The sequence below is a fragment of the Palaemon carinicauda genome, chromosome 2, assembly GCF_036898095.1.
Source record: "Palaemon carinicauda isolate YSFRI2023 chromosome 2, ASM3689809v2, whole genome shotgun sequence".
Taxonomy (NCBI): Eukaryota; Metazoa; Arthropoda; class Malacostraca; order Decapoda; family Palaemonidae; genus Palaemon; species Palaemon carinicauda.
In genome coordinates, this window is record NC_090726.1 from 58641575 (window position 1) to 58662367 (window position 20793).

A 20793-nucleotide genomic window follows, 5' to 3' on the forward strand; every position below is an offset into this window, starting at 1 on the left:
AATAATCAGTTTCATCTTCACAGCTGTATTTTTGTTACGACATTCTTTGTTTATATAATTTTTTACATTCATTAGTTCTAATTGAATGAGCCTAACATTTGTTTACATATTCCCTGAAAGCCTTAAAATCCAAAATAAAATGAATGAAGAATTTCTAATTCGTAGGAAGGATTCAAACCCACGCTAGCCAGACGATCAAGTCTATTGCTAACACATTTCACCGTCAGGAAGGTTACAAACTGCATAATAAACGTCTAATCCCCAGACATGTTCCGCCAAACTTCTGTGGGAGTATGGAATGGATACGAGTACGACGATGTCAGTAAGACTTGGCAATGGGACGACGGTTCCAGCAGCGTTTACACGAACTGGAACGACGGAGAGCCCAACAATCTGGACACGGAGTTCTGTACAGAAGTGATAGATGCTCCGAGCCTTGACACGCACGGCAAATGGAATAACCTCAGGTGTAGTGAAGCTAGGAACTACGGTTGCCAATATTTCCCACGTAAGTGAATGATGTTTCGACTAATCTTTAGATGGCGTGGCCATGTTTCTTAGGCTCAAAGTTCATATGACTGGAAGGTTAAGATTAGCAGGCCTACGAAATTTGTAAAATTCCCTTTTAATTATAAATTGTAGCCAGAGACGTTGAAATTGCTAACTAAAGAAACAGCCAAAAGGAAAATAATAATTTTCCTCAACATTTTCGTAAAATGCTCTTTTACATAGAAGCGAAGTACGTTATCTATATTATTATATCAAAAGCCTCTACTTTTGATATAATAATAAACAAAGACTAACAGCTATATTTTTAAAAATCGTAAATCATTCATTTCTTTGACCTTCACTGGTTTCCTCTTCTGATTTTTTCGACGTTCATTATAAATAATTTATGATGTAATAAACCATCAAATCTCTTCTCGCTATTTCATGGTTTCATTCCCAAACCGTTTGATGGCCTTCACCAGAATTAGAATAGTAATTAGCGCTTTCCCATTTACGGTTTTTATAGAGAAGCATTTTATATTCATAAAAAGATTTTGTTTTTTATTGAACAAGTACTTTTTCATTACCAATATCTCAAAATATGTGGGAAAATACTAGAATACTTTTGTGTTTATAATTAATTTCATCTCTTATTTACTGACTGCATGATACCTGATTACTATTTTCTCATTTTATAAATTGACCGGAAGTAATTGAACGACATATCAATCAGCCATTACGATAAAAACTAATAAGTAATGTATTCACTTTTGGCTACAATTTAACTTATGACAAATCCTTAATGAGAGAGTGATAAATCAGCCATTTAACTTTGAAATATCATCCAAACGAATCCGTTATAACCGATTCTCGCAATATCAAGCAATGTATTCCTCCGCAAGGAATTTAATTTACAATATCATTCCTTCAATCAGTTAGTTACCCTTATTAACTATGAATCTACTTTAAATCCCCAGAACATTACTTAGGCTGTGAAGAAGGATGGCAACTCTTTAATGACGTTTGCTACATAGCTGCTGAAGAAAAACATAACTACTTGGATTCCGAGGATTATTGCAAGAGCATCGGGTCTCATGTGGCCACTGCTTATTCCGCTGAAGACAACGAGTTCCTTGTGTCACTTATTCCACGTAAGTATAGATAACCTGGCAATATTATCCTCGTCATTATTATTGAGATCTTGCAGATGAGGCTTACTTAATAGATACAGTTACATAACTGCTCGTTGCACGAATAAGAAACTTTGTTTCATGGATTCGATTTTACCGTAGTATAAAATTAAGGGGGAAGTATCAGCATTTGACACGGACTTACATGATGTTAATTACTTTTATTTTGTGTTTTGATTGTTCAATTATTTTTTCCCTCTAAAACTATTTTTTTTTATAGAAAATCAGATCTTTGATTTTTCAATTGTTTTTCCCTCAAAAACATTTTCATAAAAAATTAGATCTTTTATAGAAGTGTTTTTCCTTTTATTCTAGAACCAATTTCAATGTCTTTTATCAAATTTACATTGTTACGATAACAATTTCCTTCTAAATAAGCGAGTAAGCTCCGGTGTGGAAATATTCAAACCTAAATATAAAGCCAGAATTCTATCTTTCTATGTTGAGGAAATAATAAAATTCATGTGAAAAAAATTGATTAGATGTCTAAGCATGGTTTATAAATGCTAGGAATGGGTAAAGTCTTCTTTTGATACGTCGATACGCAATCATGTATCAAAGTTGCTTATGCTACTACTTTCAAATCTATAATCAAACAGAAAAAAAATAACTCTTGGAAACACAATTTAAGTAGTGTTTTCAAAACGTTCAGGTCAGCGTAACCTTGAAATACTTTTAAAAGTAGTAAGACTTTTGAAATGTTGTTTTCGTCTGTGACAAAAAAAATGTTTCTCTTATGATAGTGAATTTGCCAACGATTATGATAATAACTCACGCATGTTGTATTCATTTCAGTCACCATTGTTCATCTTTCAAATTCTAATTATTAGTTCTTTATCTCTGATGCAAATCTCTTCGAAATATGAACTAAAAATCCAAGGAGATACAACGAAATGTACGTGAATCACGCACACACTAACGATAATACTTTAGTTGATTGATAATGTGAAATTTCAAAAATTATCTTTAACTGCTGAGGAAGATTAACACCGAGATTTTAAAAATGTAACAAGTAATTCTATATGCATGTGCTATTGGCACTTATGTTTCAAAATATACTATACAGTTGGAAATACCGTGAGTGTAGTTTTGAGTGTTTCGACTATCTGATAAATCGATCTTATATATATATATATATATATATATATATATATATATATATATACACAGTATATATATAAAATATAGCCTATACATATATATATATATATATATACTGTATATATATATATATATATATATATATACTGTATATATATACACATATATATATATATATATATATATATATATATATATATATATATATATATATATATATATATATATATGACTCTTAGAAATGTAAAGTAACATCTAAATTAGAAACCGATAACTTAAATTCTGTCTATAACAGTATTAATGCCAGAAAGTAGCATCATTTACTCCTAAATTACTTTTACATACAACAATCAATAGCATCACCAGTACCTGAAGCTTATTTTATAATTGATTAGGATAAATATGTTAGTTCGTATTACCTACTTAAGAGTTTACTAAAAGAAACGATGGACTCCCCATGGAGGAGTGGGAGACATGAGGCTTGCTCAGTCTGACGAGCCCAACGTGATTATCCAAATTATATTTAAGAAAATAAAAAAAAAAATTCTAGTATATGGTCATTTCTACAACAGTATATGTTCAATAGACCTTTCGTTTGAAAAAACATAATAGCAATCACTTACACAACAATGGGTTGTGTCCTGAATGTTAAATATGAGCTAAGGGGGTGGTTGGAAAGCCTATAGGTCTACCTTCTGAGTTATCAGCAGCCATTGCCTGGCCCTCCCTGGTCGTAGCTTGGGTGGAGAGGGGGCTTGAGCGCTAATCATATGTATATATGGTTAGTCTCTAGGGGGGTTGTCCTGCTATCTAGGGCAATGTCACTACCTCTTGCCCTGCCATTCATGAGCGGCCTTTTAACCATGTAATGTCCCCAATGATAATTATATTTGATACCATAACGATAATCTTTCTTTTCCAATCAACCCTTAGCAAGCAGCACAGAAGCATGGATTGGAATAACGGACATTGATCATGAGAATTCATTCACTTACTCTGATGGAACCAACCTAGTCTACTCTAACTGGAAACTATTACAGAGGGATGGTAAGTATTATTTCTAAAGATATTTTAAAATTATTATTTCTAAAGCTATTCTAAAATTATTACTTCTAAAGCTATTTTAAAATTATTACTTCTAAAGCTATTTTAAAATTATTACTTCTAAAGCTATTTTAAAATTATTACTTCTAAAGCTATTCTAAAATTATTATTTCTAAAGCTATTCTAAAATTATTATTTCTAAAGCTATTTTAGAATTATTATTTCTAAAGCTATTTTAAAATCATTATTTCTAAAGCTATTTTAAAATTATTATTTCTAAAGCTAATTTAAAATTATTATTTCTAAAGCTATTTTAAAATTATTATTTCTAAAGCTATTTTAGAATTATTATTTCTAAAGCTATTTTGGAAGTATTGTTTCTATAGCTACTCTGGACGTGTTGTTCTTCCCATTTAGAAGACTTTCCGAGGGTAATCTATTTAGATCTAGGGATGTTTTATATTAAAAAAAAATACCCAGTGCACATAGATATACTATTCATGATAATTACGATAAAACTTTAGACTAATGAGGTTTTGGGGGACAGAAAGATAAACTCCGTTTAACTGGAAAGCTAAATAAAATTACCTAGAGTAGATAATATTGTAGTACATTATGGGGGCCACTGTTATTATTATTATTGTTATTATTATTATCATTAGTATTACTATTATTATTATTAGCTAAGCTACAACCCTAGTTGGAAAAGCAAGTTTCTATAAGCTCAAGGACTCCAACAAGGAAAAATAGCCCAACGAGGAAAGGTAATAAAGAAATACATAATCGCTATAAGAAGTATTGATTCTTGTAAGCATTATGACTTCTATATTGTAACTTCAATATAAATCTGTGATTTTTTAAACGTGTCTATTAAGAACGTAAAGAAGGCAAATAATATGTTAATTATCATCATCATCATCTCTCTTACGCCTATTGAAGCAAAAGGCCTCGGTTAGATTACGCCAGTCGTCTCTATTATGAGCTTTTAAGTCAATACTTCTCCATTTGTCATTTCCTACTTCACGCTTCATAGTTCTCAGCCATGTAGGTCTGGGTCTTCCAGCTCTTCTAGTGCCTTGTGGGGCCCAGTTGAAAATGCCTAAATTATCTCCATCTATCCCTCACCAGGATCTCATCCATATATGGCACTCGAGTAATCTCTCTTATGGTCTAATTTGTAGTCCTGTCTTGACATTTAACTCCCAATATTCTTCTGAGGGCTTTCTTCTGAAATCCGCAAAATCTGTTGGATATTGTTTCATTGCCATACCATGACTCATGTCCATACAGTAACACTTATCTCTGTATACTGATATATAGTCTGATTTTTATATAAAATTTCAGGCGATTTGATTTCCAGATTTTACTTAATCTAGCCATTGTCTGATTTGCTTTTTTCCATCTTTCATTAAATTCAAATTCTAAAGATCATGTATGAGAGATCATAATTACCAAATATTTAAACAATTCCACTTAATTAATCCTTTCTCCTTCCAATAATATTTCATCTTCCATTGGATATTCCGTTCTCAACATCTCTGTCTTCCTATTTATCTTAAGCCCAACCTCATGTGATATTTCATGCATTCTGGTAAGCAGGTTTTGCAAGTCCTGTGGTGTTCTGCTAACAAGGACAGCGTTATCAGCATACTCTAGGGCCGCTAATTTCCTGATAACAACCCAGTACAATCCTTCTCCACCATCCCTAACTGTTCTTATTAATATAAAGGCGCCAAAATTTATATGATTACAAGTTAAACTCGACTCTAGAGAGCATATTTTCTAAATTGTGCGAATGAAGAGAGGATATAAAATATATTTGGATAGGAGAGAGATTATGAAGGTTTTGGTGACAGGATATATAAAAGAAAAGTTGATATATTTAAATATATGAATTATATGCGTTCAGCAATGATTAATACGTCCGGGAATGTTTATTGTAGGATTCTTATTGATAAAAGATTTATAGGGGGAAAACATTGTGCCTTTAGAGAAGCCAGAGGGAATGTAAATAAAACATTTACTATGAAAAAGTTATGAGATGCTGGAGAGGACATGGGACTTCAAATTAAACATTGAAATGATTTAGTATTGGTGTGCTAATAACGATTATGCGTGAAGATATGAATGGATTGTACTTAAGCTGCAATGCAAAAATGTTGAAAGTAGTCCAAATTGGACAAAATATTCAAGGTATTACATTAATACTCCCTGACATTGAAATAATATAGTATTATGACTCCCATTAAAGTTTGTGAGTGCAAATTCCCTCTATATTATAATCAGCTGGGAAACGGCAAACTTTCGATCAGTGTAAAATTGGTTGGAACTTGGCTGCAATATGGAAATAATACTGTTTTTCAGGCTTCTAATGGCCAGTGCCTATAGAAAATGTTGATATCTCATAATGCACCTGCAATTGAGTATTGTTGCAATTACTTTAAAATTCACCAATACACCAGTTATCTTCCATTATTTTAAGAGCCGAAACGAGCTTTTTATTTACAATGAAAATGATTAAATACCTTGATTTGCGATTCATGAATTTGAAAATTAAATTACTATGTACTACAAATATTTTATTTTTTCTTGTTTCCTTTCATCACTGGGCTATTTTCCCTGTTGGGGCCCCTGGTTTACTAGGGTTGCTGCTTAGCAAGTAATAATAATAATAATAATAATAATAATAATAATAATAATAATAATAATAATAATAATAATAATGTGTTATGCACATAGTTGGAACAAATTGCAGATGGATTGATTGATTGATTGATTGAAAGTTTTCTGGCATCCTGACATCTAAGGTCATTGACGCCGAATTGCAGATGGAATTGACAGGATTGACAGAAATTAAGTGCGGAGGGTGTTAGGAATACATAGAGATTTATATGATGGAATCGCTTAAAAGCCTTTTATGACGAAAGTAAAACATATAAGAGAATCTGTATATAGGTTAACTAATGTATTGTAAAAGTACGCCTCAGTCGAGGGTGCGTTATGCCTTCAAAGGAAGAGGCCTTCTAAACAAAATGAAGTGAGAAAATGGGAAATAACATGTATATGTGCAATTATGTTATAAGATAATGGGTTGTGCATGATGGTTGGAATAGTTGATACTGGCATATAATACATTTTTAATTAAGGATGTTAGATAGAATTTACTGAAGCCAGTAAAGTCTCAAAGTGCCCTTATCAAGAGAAAGCTGAATAGTGAATGTGGGGGAAACTAATGTTATGGGAGAAGATACCACAAAGATGCTTCAGTATGTAAGAGAAACAAAACCTGTTAGGATGTGGAACCTATTGGAAACGTCCCTGCTTGCCAATCTGCCGGACTGAGGTTCGAGTCACGCTCAAACTCGATAGTTTCTTGCTGTGTCTGCAACCTCACCATCTTTGGGAGCTAAGGTTGGAGGGGAGGGGTTGGAGGAGCCTACAGGTCTACCAATTGAGTCATGCATTACCCGGCCCTAGCTTGAGTGGAAAGGTGGTTTGGGCGCTGTTCAAATGTATATATGGTCAGTCTCTAGGGCATTGCCCTGTTAGGGAATTGAGACTGTCCCTTGCCTTGTTTGTGCCATTCATGAGCGGTCATTAAAACCTTTTCATTTTCATATATACATATATATGTATATATACATAAGAAATATAACTATTTTTGTGTGGATGTGTGCATACATATTTTTCCATGTGAGTGTATTTTTTAAAATATTTGCAATATTTTAAAACTTATAAGTGTATCATTTTAATCAATTTATCTGCCCAAAAATATGATAGCACACCTCTTCCATAACTTAATGATAGACATATAAGTTACTTATTTAAAAGTTTTTTCCCCTGACTATCAAAATCCTGCCCGGTCCCTTAATGTATATCTTCATATATACCAAATGTTTCAGAGGCTTTACAATCCAGCTCTCCGAAGTGTGTAACTTTGTTGGAAAATGCTAAATGGAAACATAATGACTGTACTAGAGACACTTCTTATGTGGCAGTGATATGCAGTAAGCCACCAGAAGCTAAGAAGATTGAACCTGAAGACATTGGATGTAAAACGGTGAGCAAAATTTGACAGTACTAACTCATGCCATCTAACTTTCAGTCGCTTGAGTGAAGTGATCTGTTATTTCATAAATGTATGACACACTGGAAAGCACAGTAAAACCTGACATTACATAATTAGTTTGGTCTGCACTATGTACTCCTGACTTCTTTTGTAGTCTAGCATGTTTTTCCTGGTCTTTTGGCAAAGACCTGGCTATTCTGTGAATAGGGAGGCAAAATCAAGAAGTCTGTTACCCTAGCAACAGGCATTCTGATTCAAGCGTAAACCCTGTTCAGAAAGATATACGTGCTGCTTTCAGCATAATGCAACTGATTTCCCGCTTCTCTGATGACAAAAATACATAAAGCGTGGTGAAAATTACTATAATTTAGATAACTGTAAATGTCAAGTTGTAGGGTGGCTGTGTTAGAACACTGGCAAGTTCCTAGGTCTGTGAGCGCATGGAGCAGTTGTTGAGAACCAGACCGTTGCAATGAGACGTCAGACATCAGCCCTCTATTGCCAAAAGTACTCATCAGACATCAGTATTTGCCCATCCCGTGTCCTAATCTTCTATTCACTCTTTCTTTCAATGCAATATTACTAACCATCTGCTATTCCAAGAAGTTTCTTCGACTAAAACATAACTACCATTATACAGATTCATCATTATCACAGATATTGACATATCTCACTACATAGGGCTAATTGGTCCGACATATTTTTCAAAATTGCGCTAGCATTCTTAATTCTTAATTTGATGCATACTGCAGGTTGTAGCTAAATTTCTTTTTTAAATACTCTTTACAATAAGGAAGTCTAAGAGATCTAGCTTTATCCTACTCCTCCTACTATCTACCCTTTAAACTCTATTAATTCATGTTCTTCCAGTGATTCTGGTTAAATAAAGAAAAAAGCTACCAAGAACGAAGAGGAAATATAAAACCTTAAGATCTGAATTTCTTCTCTCCACATTAATAGATAATGTTCATCTGGTTTCAATTCTTATCCATTTTATCTCACAATTAGGTAAATGCCTACCAACCCAATGCAATAATCCAATGTTATATCCTATTCCCTTCTGCCTTCTTCCCTAGTATTATATGAATAGTTCCTGCTCCTTTACAGAACAACAAGGCTTGTAGCCCTGTTTGCATTTCTGTGAAATGGTTGCAAAATAAAACGGTGTCACATCCCAGTTCTATTTCCTTGTTGAGTATGTTACTTGCTATAAAGGAAAGGTGCCCAGTTTCATCAGAATAGACATTCACCAGAACATCAGCCGGGCAAGCCCAACTCCCCACTGTGGTGCCCAACCACAGCAGTGGCCTCTCCAATAAAAAGCTTAACCCCACAGTCCCAGGCTGGGGTCGATCTGCTGCCATGCGAATGCTAGATCAACATTTTACCACTGTACAACGATCTTATTCATTTTCTATGATGTAATCTAGTCAATAATCTGTTGTGTTTACGAAAATGAAAATTCAAAGTACCACCATTTAAACCGATGGTTTCCTAAACCATCACTTGCCAGACTACCCTAGAATATTCTTTTCAGACAGTTTAACATTTTCCAATACAGGGTTTTTGTTTTTAAATTCTCTAAAACTATAAGCAATAATCATTAGTACACTTAATTTTAAAATTACTGTCTTAAACTTGTTATTTCACCCATTATTAAGTATCATGTTATTTTGTATTTCACCTAATATCATTACAATTGCCATAAGTTCCTTGAAAGTTCGTTAAACCTCCTTTTCACAATTATGCAAATATTCCAGGTTCTTAAATATTGAAATATTTCAACATCATCAATTTCGATGTATCATTTAACCTGAAATTAATATTGCCTTTAATTTTCGATGAATTACATAACTTCCGAAATAACTGAATTTTGCAATGAAGATGAAAGAGATTTTGTAAAGGAAAGACGAAATCAATGTCATCCTTTTCTTATATTCCATCTTTAGGAGGACTTGTACTACAAAGGGTCCTGCTACAGCTGCTCAGAATCCAAAATGTCTTGGGAAAATGCCAAAACGGCTTGTGAAAATGATGGTTCCTATCTGTTGAGAGTTGAAGAACAGTAAGTTTAGAGGCCGTATTATTCGCCAATAGTCACCAACAACTGTAACTTTAGAGACAGTATTAGTTATCAATCGTCACCATAATCATAAATTTAGTGACAGGATCAGTAAGAAATCATGGCCAAAATTGAAAGTTTAGAGACAGGATTAGTTATCAATCGTCACCATAACTATAAATTTAGTGACAGTATCAGTTTTAAATCACGGCCGAAAAAAAAACAAATTAGAGACAGTATTAGTTATCAATCATCATCAAAAACTATAAGTTTAGAAACAGTATTGGTTATCAATAGTTACCCTAACTATATGCTTAGCGACAGGATTAGAATCAATCGTCACCCAAACTGTAAATTTAGAGACAGTATTAGTCATTAATCGTCACCAAAAACTTTAAGTTTAGAGAGTATTAGTCATCAATTGTGACCATAACTATAAGTTTAGAGACAGTATTAGTCATCAATTGTGACCATAACTACAAGTCTAAAGACAGTATTAGTCATCAATTGTGACCATAACTGTAAGTTTAGAGACAATATTAGTCATCAATTGTGACCATAACTATAAGTTTAGAGACAGTATTAGTCATCAATTGTGACCATAACTACAAGTTTAGACAGTATCAGTCATCAATTGTGACCATAGCTACAAGTTTAGAGACAGTATTAGTCATCAATTGTGACCATAACTATAAGTTTAGACAGTATTACTCATCAATTGTGACCATAACTACAAGTTTAGGGACAGAATTAGTCACCAATCGTCACCAAAACTATAACTTCCTAATGATTGGAAATGCCAGAATGCCTCGCTCTTGAGCACTTGTCAATGTTTCTCAGATCGTTTCCCTTTTCAGACAAGAGGGGGCGTTCATCACCGCTTACTTCGGCGGCACTCTCGTCGATGCATGGACCGACATCAAGGTTCGGAGGTACTCTGATGGATCGGCTGATTTCATCTTTGATGACGGGACACTTGTCACGTATCTACCATGGAATTCTTTTCAACCAGGTTATCAAATCTGTTTACTTCTGGGTTCTTCCACCGCATATTTTGCTCAGTGCGAATGACATATCTTTGGTTATCATAATATAGTGTCTGCTTTAAACGAGTTCCTTATGAATTCTCGGTTTTGAATAGCGCAAGAAGACATCTTAAGGATTTTGGAATATAACATATAAGTACATAATCTTTAATGTATAACTACAAATATATACAGTCCATATAAACATAAAAACTATACGCACACACACACACATATATATATGCATATATATATACATACATACATATATATATACATACATATATATATGTATATATATATATATATTTATATATATATATATATATACAGCATATATATATATATATATATATATATATATATACATATATATATATATATATATATATATATGTGTGTGTGTGTGTGTGTGTGTGTCTGTATAAAGAAAAACATAAAAAATTGCTCTTTACAATTTTACTCCTTAATCAAAGATTGATCTTATTTCTTTTTTCACTGTTCGCCCCAAATTCTTTACTGATTTCTATTATTATGTTTTAAATGAGATCTTTTGATCTGCAGTAGTCAAAGTTTTTTTTTCTTCTTGAAATAATTAGAATTTTTATCTTCAAGAAAAAAAAATCTTTATGATTATTCATTAATTATTAATTTGGATCCCAGCTGGTAAATCTCTGACATACCATGTCGAGTTCAAGCTTGTCACATGTATCGCTGATCATTTATTGCTAATTATTATTATTATTACTGTTACTAGCTAAGCTACAACCATAGTTGGAAAAGCAGGATGTTATAAGCCCAAGGGCTCCTACAGGGAAAAATACTCCAGTGAGGAAAGGAAATAAGGAAATAAACGATATGAGAAGTAATGACCAATTATAATAAAATATTAAAAAAAACAGTAACAACATTAAAACAGATATTTCATACATAAACTATAAAAAAAAGACTTATGTGAGCCTGTTCAACATTAAAACGTTTGCAGTTGGAACTTTCGAAGTTCTACCGATTAAATGACCCATTTAGAAAGATCATTCCACAATTTTGTCAAAGCTGGAATAAAATTTCTAGAATACTGTGTAGTATTGACACTCACGAAGATCACATGGCAAATAAGTGAGACAGCTCTTTCTGGCGTTAACCATATGAGTTAATAATAAGTTTTATTGCATCATCTTTCTAAAATAAAAAATAAAAAAATAGCCATTCGGTTCAACTGGCTTGATTACTTTTCAATCATAAGGTTGTCAGGATTTATGTCTCTCTCATAGGCTGAAATCGATTTAAAGTGGTATTTGTCCCTGTAAGGATTTGGATTTAGATTTGTTAATGTAGGTTATGTGGCCCGGTGTTGGGGTCTGGAAGGCCATTCAGGATCGAAGTGCAACTGGATAGAAGCCAAAGTGATGCTGCAAGTGCACCTTGTAGGGTGGGCTGACGGTACCAGTCCCTTAATTAGCTCCTCTTATTATAATCCTTATTACTAGCTAAACTACAACCCTAGTTGGGAAAGCAAGTTGCTATAAGCTCAAGGGCTCCAACGGGGAAAAATAGCCCAGTGAAGAAAGGATATAAGGAAATAAATAAACGATATAAGCTGGAACTTATATATCTTCCAGATGTATTTAGTGTGGTCTCCAGAATCAAGCCTTAAGTACCTTATTTTAGTAGAATTGTTGAAAAACAAAAGATAAAGCAAAGAGTAGCCATGTTTCATATCAAAGGTTATCTTTTTTTCAGATTTGTCAGCAGGCGATTGTGTTAAGATAACAGGGGATGATCGTGCAACAGGGTTGTATAAGGTTGATGGGTGTGAAGAAGAACTACATTATGTGTGTAAGTATGTTGTGCTATAGCATACCCCCACGCCCCCTTGAATCCCATGGCGTATATTAACGTTGCTGTTGTTGATTGATGATATAGATTTTATGTTACTGTAAAGCAAACAGGAAAGAAAAAAATACCAAAGATTTCCTTAAGAGTTTGATAAAAAACTGTTTATATTTCGCTGGGCTGAACAGGTGAATATGATCGTATGGGTTATACAACTCTTCCACCGGAACCCACACCAACTCATGGTACCAACTGTTTGGATGGATGGAGTCATTACTCGGGCCATTGTTACCAGGTAAAGGAAAAGTTTAACTTTCAACCCTTCAACAATTATTTCAGTGTAAACTTTGAACGTTAATTATGACATCCCTCTATTGTAATTTCACTTAAAACTCACAAAAACTGATTGACTTATAAAAACATAATTTCTTTGGCCAATGCATTTTTTAGGCAATAATAGGTAAAAGCAAAAAAAAAAAAAAAAAAAACTGCACGGAGTTTATAAAAGAAATTGAAGTCTAATTATGAAACCCCTCTATTGAAATTTCACTTACATCTTACAAAAAACTGATTGATTTATGAAAAAACATAATTACTTTAGCCAATACAATTTTTAGGCAATAACAGGTTTAAAAACTGGATGGGTTTCATAAAAGAAATAGAAGGCTAATTATGAAAACCCTTTATTGTAATTTCACTTACATCTTACAAAAAACTGATTGGCTTATGAAAAACATCATTAGCTTTAGTAAATAATGCTATGGTTTAAAAGTAAATAATACAATGTTTTTCTAGACAATAATAGGTTTTAAAAACTGGATGGGGTTTATAAAAGAAATATTAACACCAAACATTTAGAATATCTAAATAATAAAAACAAAGAATAAGTTTGAAGTGCAGACCCAGAACTTCTTGCGAAAGCATTACTTTCCAATATAACTTAATTTAATTTTTGCACCCAGGTACCAAAGAATTCATTACTTGCAGAACTCCATATGAGAAGCTAGCTAGTTTTATATGATTACCAAATCTTGTAAAGAAATATGTGGCTAATTTCCCGCTAGTTTTAACGGTACACCAGTAACTACCTTTTACCGAGATCTTAACAGTTAATCAGTGCCCAATAAGGTTGGTAGGTGATGTGATCCAAACAATGTCACGCAGTACACTATACCGCAAGTTAGCTTATGTAAGGTTAACTCAGGAAGTATGTCAATTACATTATAAAAAATGTAAATATAATCACCTCTTCCATGGTTTTTATATTACATCAGGAATAGATCATCTAGTAAAAATCTGACAAGTTTCATCAACATTTTCTAAGTAACGTAAAATTAGGGCCTTAATGCCAGGCACTTTGGCTAAGGAGAACGTTCAGAGCAGGTTAGAACTAAGGGAAACCCCCAAAGTTACACGGTGAAGTAACAGTTATAAGAGGATAGAAAGCTAGATGGAAGTAGCTAAGTAGCTTAATAATTCATACATTATCTAAAATCTGCCTTTCAGTTCCGAAGATGCCCAAATACAATAACTGACACATTTTTATTCAATTGCCATCAGTCATCTCCTACTATAACGTATGATTTTTAATCATATGTGTATTGGTTTACATTAGTAAGCTGTAGTTTTCCATATATATCTCATAGGGAATCACGCGAGAAATATAATTTTTTCCATTCACCATGGATATTACATATTTTGCACGGGCATTGCATAATTATACCAAAAGCCAATAAAAACTCGAAAGCATAGTAAAAAAAAAACTAACTAATATATTGAGGAAACCATTTACAAGCAAAAGGCAGAGTATAATTTACCTTCAAAATGTTGATTTGTAATAACATTTCTATAAAAATATACATCTTCAGGTCTATTCTGATACTCATACGTGGTATGAAGCTGAGAAAATTTGCCAAGCTTACGGTGGTCATCTAGTAAGCATTAACAGTCGTGAAGAGGAGGCAGATATACAACAGTAAGATTCACAGTGATAAGTTGTACTAAAAAGGATTCTGAATTTCTTAAATCGACTTAATAATGGACACCTTCTAATACCCATTCTTTCTATAAATATGATTTCATGAATACTCGCCTAATTTTTACATGCTCATCATATTAGTAATTTTTGCCGTAAAAATGATATAAATTAATGTAACCTGCACAATGCCATACTTGATATAATACTATATAATACATTTGAAACATAAATGAATGTCTAGTATGAATAAATGTATCTTTTTAAGACTGGCAATATATAAATTCATACCAGAATCTCTTCCCAGATTAGTGTGGATGCATGGTACATATGACTACGAAAGATTCTGGGTTGGACTCGAACTGGACACTCAAGCAGGTAAGATGGCCTTTTTAACTCTTACAAAGTTACTAAAATCTAATGTGGTAGTTAGTTCAAAGATAAGTGTGGTCTTTAGAATACGTCTTTGTGTTGATTATTAGCGATTTCCTTTTCCCCAAGAAAGCTGAAACCAAAAACAATTTCGATAAATAAATAATAAAGTGAATCTTTTTTTACAGCTACCCTGTTTAATTAACATTATCTAATTATATAATTTTGAGATAACAATTTCATAAGTAATTTTCCTGATTGCAATCTACGTTTATCTTGTGTACCTTGAAATGTTTGAGTTGTAAAATAGACAAAATGACTGAAATAATATACTGGACCCTCCTCTAATAATTATGCAGAAAATCTTTATTTATAGCAATTATATCCTCTTTGTACTCATATTTTCCCCATCGTGTATAAAGTCACTGTTACCAACCAGCCATTTTACACACATCGCTTCAGAGATGAAAACCCTTTAAGTAGTATCTACAAGTTTCTTTTTTTCCTACCACCATCCTGGATTCCTTTTCGGGCTACAATAAGAGAAGATCAAATTTCTCCAGGACCGAAGAGGAACCGGGTGTCGTCAAGGCCGTCTTTCGAGACGGCCTTGGTGTGGTCGACTACGTCTGCTTTGAGGCACCTCGTCCGGGCTTCGGGCTCCTGCCACCGTTATCATGTTGTTGTCATCCCATCCCATCTCATCTCATCCAAGGTCTATAGACCTCGATCTCATCATCATCCTGTCCGTCATTCGTGTTGATATGATATATCTCTTTCACAGCCATAATTTACTTACGGCCTGCCTCAGTGCAAGAGCCCGTGTTTGCTATAGGCAAGGCAATCTACACCATACCGTGCAATACACTGTTAAAAAAAGGTAATTTTAATAGGGAATTCTCCGTAACAATATACTGTTCTCGGCCGTATTTTAGTAACATGGAGGCGACCGTAATTTATCCGTTTTTAAAACGGTAAATGACTGGCAACATTTATTCCCGGATTTTTACCGCTTTTTTACGGCAAATTTTTAACAGTGTACCTGGAGTTGGTACTGGGATAAAATTGTTCTGTCTTGTAACCCGATACAGAAGATGCAAATTTTACTATTTCGTGTAAAGGCAAAGGATGTACAGTTTTAAAGCAATCCTTCTTAAATTCCGTATGCATTTGGGAAATAGCTATTATGTTAAAGTGGGGTCATCACAGTCAAATAGGAGAAGAGTATGCTGAAATACTCTCCTTGCAAACTTTACGTAAATCAGTTTTTTTCATATATATATATATATATATATATATATATATATATATATATATATATATATATATATATATATATGTACCCCAGTAGCTTGTAGAGTAGAAAATCTTAATTTAGAATAATAAAGTTAAAATCTTTAGTATTCTAAAGATAGCTTTAATTAATTTAGAGATAGAAGGTAAATTTTTCTGATGTTTCTTCATAAGGTTTACTGTTCAACTTGAATTCCATTTAATAATCGATGGACATCATCACAAATCATCAACAATTTAGAATACTGACTTGTATAGTTTGGACATTTCACATAGAAGTTTGTCATTTCTAATTTTCACATTTCGGCAGGTACCAGTTTTAAAGGAATCACGAAAGACTTCATCTCCAATAGGGTTTCTTACATCCACAGATAAACGCTGGACAGATGGATCTTCCATCGACTACCTGCACTGGGCAGACGGCCAGCCCGAAATGCATGATCATGAAAACTGTGGATCCATTAACAGGCAGACCACAGCGCTGTCATGCTCAGTGTGTGAATCACATCTTCCATATATATGCGAGACGGTTGAAGGTGAGAAATACTGTCATCTAGATACATTATTGTTATCATTATTATTATCATCATTATCATTGCTAGCTAAGCTATAACCCTATGGCTGGAAAAGCAGGAACCCTATAAGCACAAGGGCTCCAACAAGGAAGAATAGTCCAGTGAGGAAAGGAAATAAATAAAGTACAAGAGAATCAATGAACAATTAAAACAAAATATTTTAACAGTAACAGCATTAAACATATCTTTCACATATAAACTATAAATAGGGACTTATGTCAGCAAAGGATCGGTTTATCAAGATTTTAATTCCCCTACACAAATTCCATCATCTATTTAGATGCAATGACACTGTCAGGACAATGGCTAACATCATTACTTTAACAGAGGGCCTCCATACGAATAGACAAATGTCTGTTTTTTAGGCTTTGTACCTGATTAATGACTATTTTTTGTCTCTGGGAAAAGGAGTCGACTTTCATTTAGCGACCATATCATCTATGGTTATTTTTAGCTTATTATTTAGGGATTCGCAAAATTTGTAACTCACATACAGGTCCAAAATTTCTTTGTTATCATTATGTTATTATTATCGTAGTCATATGTGCCATAATCTTCTTATTATCATTTTCATCACCATAATTATCCCCCTTCATAAAAAATATCTACACAATTATTATTATTATTATTATTATTTGCTAAGCTACAACCCTAGCTGGAAAAGCAAAATGCTATAAGCCCAGGGGCCCCAACAGGGAAAATAGCCCAGTAAGGAAAGGAAAGAAGGAAAAATAAAATATTTTAAGAAGAGTAACATTAAAATAAATATTTCCTATATAAACTATGAAAACTTTAACAAAACAAGAGGAAGAGAAATTAAATAGAATAGTGTGCCTGATTGTACCCTCAAGCAAGAGAACTCTAACCCAAGACAGTGGAAGACCATGGTACAGAGGCTATGGCACTACCCAAGACTAGAGAACAATGGTTTGATTTTGGAGTGTCCTTCTCCTAGAAGAGCTGCTTACCATAGCTAAAGAGTCTCTTCTACCCTTACTAAGAGGAAAGTAGCCACAGAACAAATACAGTGCAGTAGTTAACCCCTTGAGCGAAGAAGAATTGTTTAGTAACCTCAGTGTTGTCAGGTGTGTGAGGACAGAGGAGAATCTGTTAAGAATAGGCCAGACTATTCGGCGTATGTGTAGGCAAAGAGAAAGAACCGTAACCAAAGAGAAGGATCCAACGTAGTACTGTCTGGCCAGTCAAAGGACCCCATAACTCTCTGGCGGTAGTATTTCAACGGGCGGCTGGTGCCTTGAAAACAAACAATAGGCATTTCAGGAGTAACACATTCACAGAACTGAAAAGTAAATAAAATCTAACATTTCAGCATAACAGATAAAAACCCGAACTGATAAACGAGTCTGTTTCATTACAATTTTATATTTGAATGAAAAACATACAATATAGAGCTTATACGTTACCATTGAACAATTACCAGTCCTTTAGATCTTGACTTTGATGGTCACTTCTCAAAATAATTTTGAGTTTAGGATTTTAAGGCTTTAAGTATGGAATATAACCAAAAAATTCTTTGGGAAGAGAAAAGTTAATAATTTATTACGTGAGACTGATACTGGATTTTCAGAATTACAGTATAGTATATATAAAAAAAAAGTATTTGAAAATAGAACAGTTAATAAACTCATGACGTGAGACTAATATATGATTTTCAGATTTTCTGTATAAAATATATCCAAATAGACATTTGGAAATATAGAATTTAATAATTCCTCACGGGAGAATGACACAGGATTTTCAGGCTTCAAGTATAGGATACATCCCAAAAAATATTTGGAAATAGAAAAGTTAATAATTCATTACGTGAGACTGACATATATTAACTTCCAACAGTGAATAATAATGATTCATTGGTCTAATTGCTTATTAATTTTTTTAAATAAAACACTGAATAATATGCACTCAGTTATCTAATTGCTTATTATTATTTTTTTTTCACTGAAAATAGAAAAGTTAATAATTCATCACGTGAGACTGTCATATGTTAATTTCCAACAGTGGCTTATACAGTTTCATTTATCGAATTATCATTTTTTTTACTGAAAAATAGAAAAGTTATTAATATATCACGTGAGACTGATATATATTAGTTTCCAACAGTGACTAATACAGACTCAATTAACTAATTGAATATTATCAACACTTCATTACTTGAGACTGACATATATCAATTTCCAAAAAAATGTGAATAATACGGACTCAATTATCTAACTGATTATTTTTTCTTTACTGAAAAATAGAAAAGTTAATAATTCATCACGTGAAACTAACATATTTCAATCTCCATCAGTGACTAATTCAGACTCATTTATCTAATTGATTATTATTATTATTATTTTCTTCCAAAAGTGAATAATACGGACCTAATTATTTAACTGATTATTAATGTTTGTTCAGCTTTTTTTTTTGACAGAAAAATAGAAAAGTTAATAATTCATCACGCGAAACTGACATATATTATTTTCCAACAGTAACTAATACAGACATTTATCTAATTGCTTACTAATTTTGTTTTCTGTTTTTTGACTGAAAAATAGAAAAGTTAATAATTCATCACGTCAGACCGTCATACGTTAATTCCCAGCAGTGACTACTACAGTATGATTTATCTTATTATTTATTAATTCTTCTTTCTGCCTTTAGGAACAATCGTCACCACCTTAACCCCGCCCACTTTCAACCCGCCACAGCAGTGCGTCGATGGCGATGGCATTTGGTATGTCTTCAAGGATCACTGTTACAAATTTGTCTCTGAAGCGGATGAAGATCCACAGTCCTGGGACAAGTCCGTTCAGCTGTGTCAGGCCGAAGGATCCCATTTGGTGTCAATCACCGACGTCGAGGAAAACTTCTTCATTGAGTCTATGGTGATTGTTATTGATATGTTAAATCACGGTTAACTATAGCAAGGTTATTTTATGGTTGTTGGGTATTACTGATGTACAGTTTATATATATTCTTGATTAGGTTTCAAAAGTATCGTGGAGGTTTTCGATTTTTGTGGGGTTGGGTCGGAATAAAAAGGTAAATATGAGTTTGGGATGACACTTAAAAAATAAAAAAACACACACACACAACACACATACAAACACACACACACACACACACACACATATATATATATATATATATATATACATGTATATATATATTCAATATTTCTCCATTCATAATTACCTAGTTCAGAATTAAAAATGTTAAGACAGAGACGAGTGGAAAAATCAAACCGAAGCCCTTTGCATCAATAGGCGTAAGGAGAGATGATTATGATATATATATATATATATATATATATATATATATATATATATATATATATATATATATATATATACATATAATCTGCTGAATTATTCTGTAATTGAAATCGTGGGAGAAAAGACTAAAGAGAATAAAACCATATTTGCTCTCATGACTGATGTTTAGAAAAAAAACTATCGTCCTTCTTTATTTACTTATCTTTTTTACCTTCAATCTATCAGTTATAGAATACCTTAAATGAAAGCCGTCAATTATATGCTTATATGATAGTGTAATATGTATATCTACTTAACATAATAAAACACCCTTTCTTCTTCGGTGTCTATCCCACACTTTCTAATAACTTGAATTTCAAGTTAAAACACAAAACCAATTACACCTCCACTTTTCTTTTTATTTATTCATCGCGTCTATGACATCATAGGTCACTGTTCATTATGTTTCCACTATCTATTTCTAATGGCAATAAGAAAATCAGATTAA

General features: G+C 33.0%; 1 protein-coding gene across 1 annotated transcript in view; it reads left to right on the forward strand.

The window, feature by feature from the left end:
* The window catches only part of LOC137617672 (macrophage mannose receptor 1-like), a 74555-nt gene that overhangs the window by 35192 nt on the left and 18570 nt on the right, over positions 1 to 20793 (forward strand). The window contains exons 23-34 of the mRNA XM_068347673.1: positions 266 to 508; positions 1467 to 1640; positions 3714 to 3827; positions 7727 to 7884; positions 9843 to 9958; positions 10813 to 10967; positions 12721 to 12816; positions 13002 to 13108; positions 14682 to 14788; positions 15096 to 15166; positions 16825 to 16989; positions 19693 to 19916. Of these exons, the coding sequence (XP_068203774.1) occupies positions 266 to 508; positions 1467 to 1640; positions 3714 to 3827; positions 7727 to 7884; positions 9843 to 9958; positions 10813 to 10967; positions 12721 to 12816; positions 13002 to 13108; positions 14682 to 14788; positions 15096 to 15166; positions 16825 to 16989; positions 19693 to 19916 (1730 nt within the window). The remainder of the gene's footprint in view (positions 1 to 265; positions 509 to 1466; positions 1641 to 3713; positions 3828 to 7726; positions 7885 to 9842; positions 9959 to 10812; positions 10968 to 12720; positions 12817 to 13001; positions 13109 to 14681; positions 14789 to 15095; positions 15167 to 16824; positions 16990 to 19692; positions 19917 to 20793) is intronic.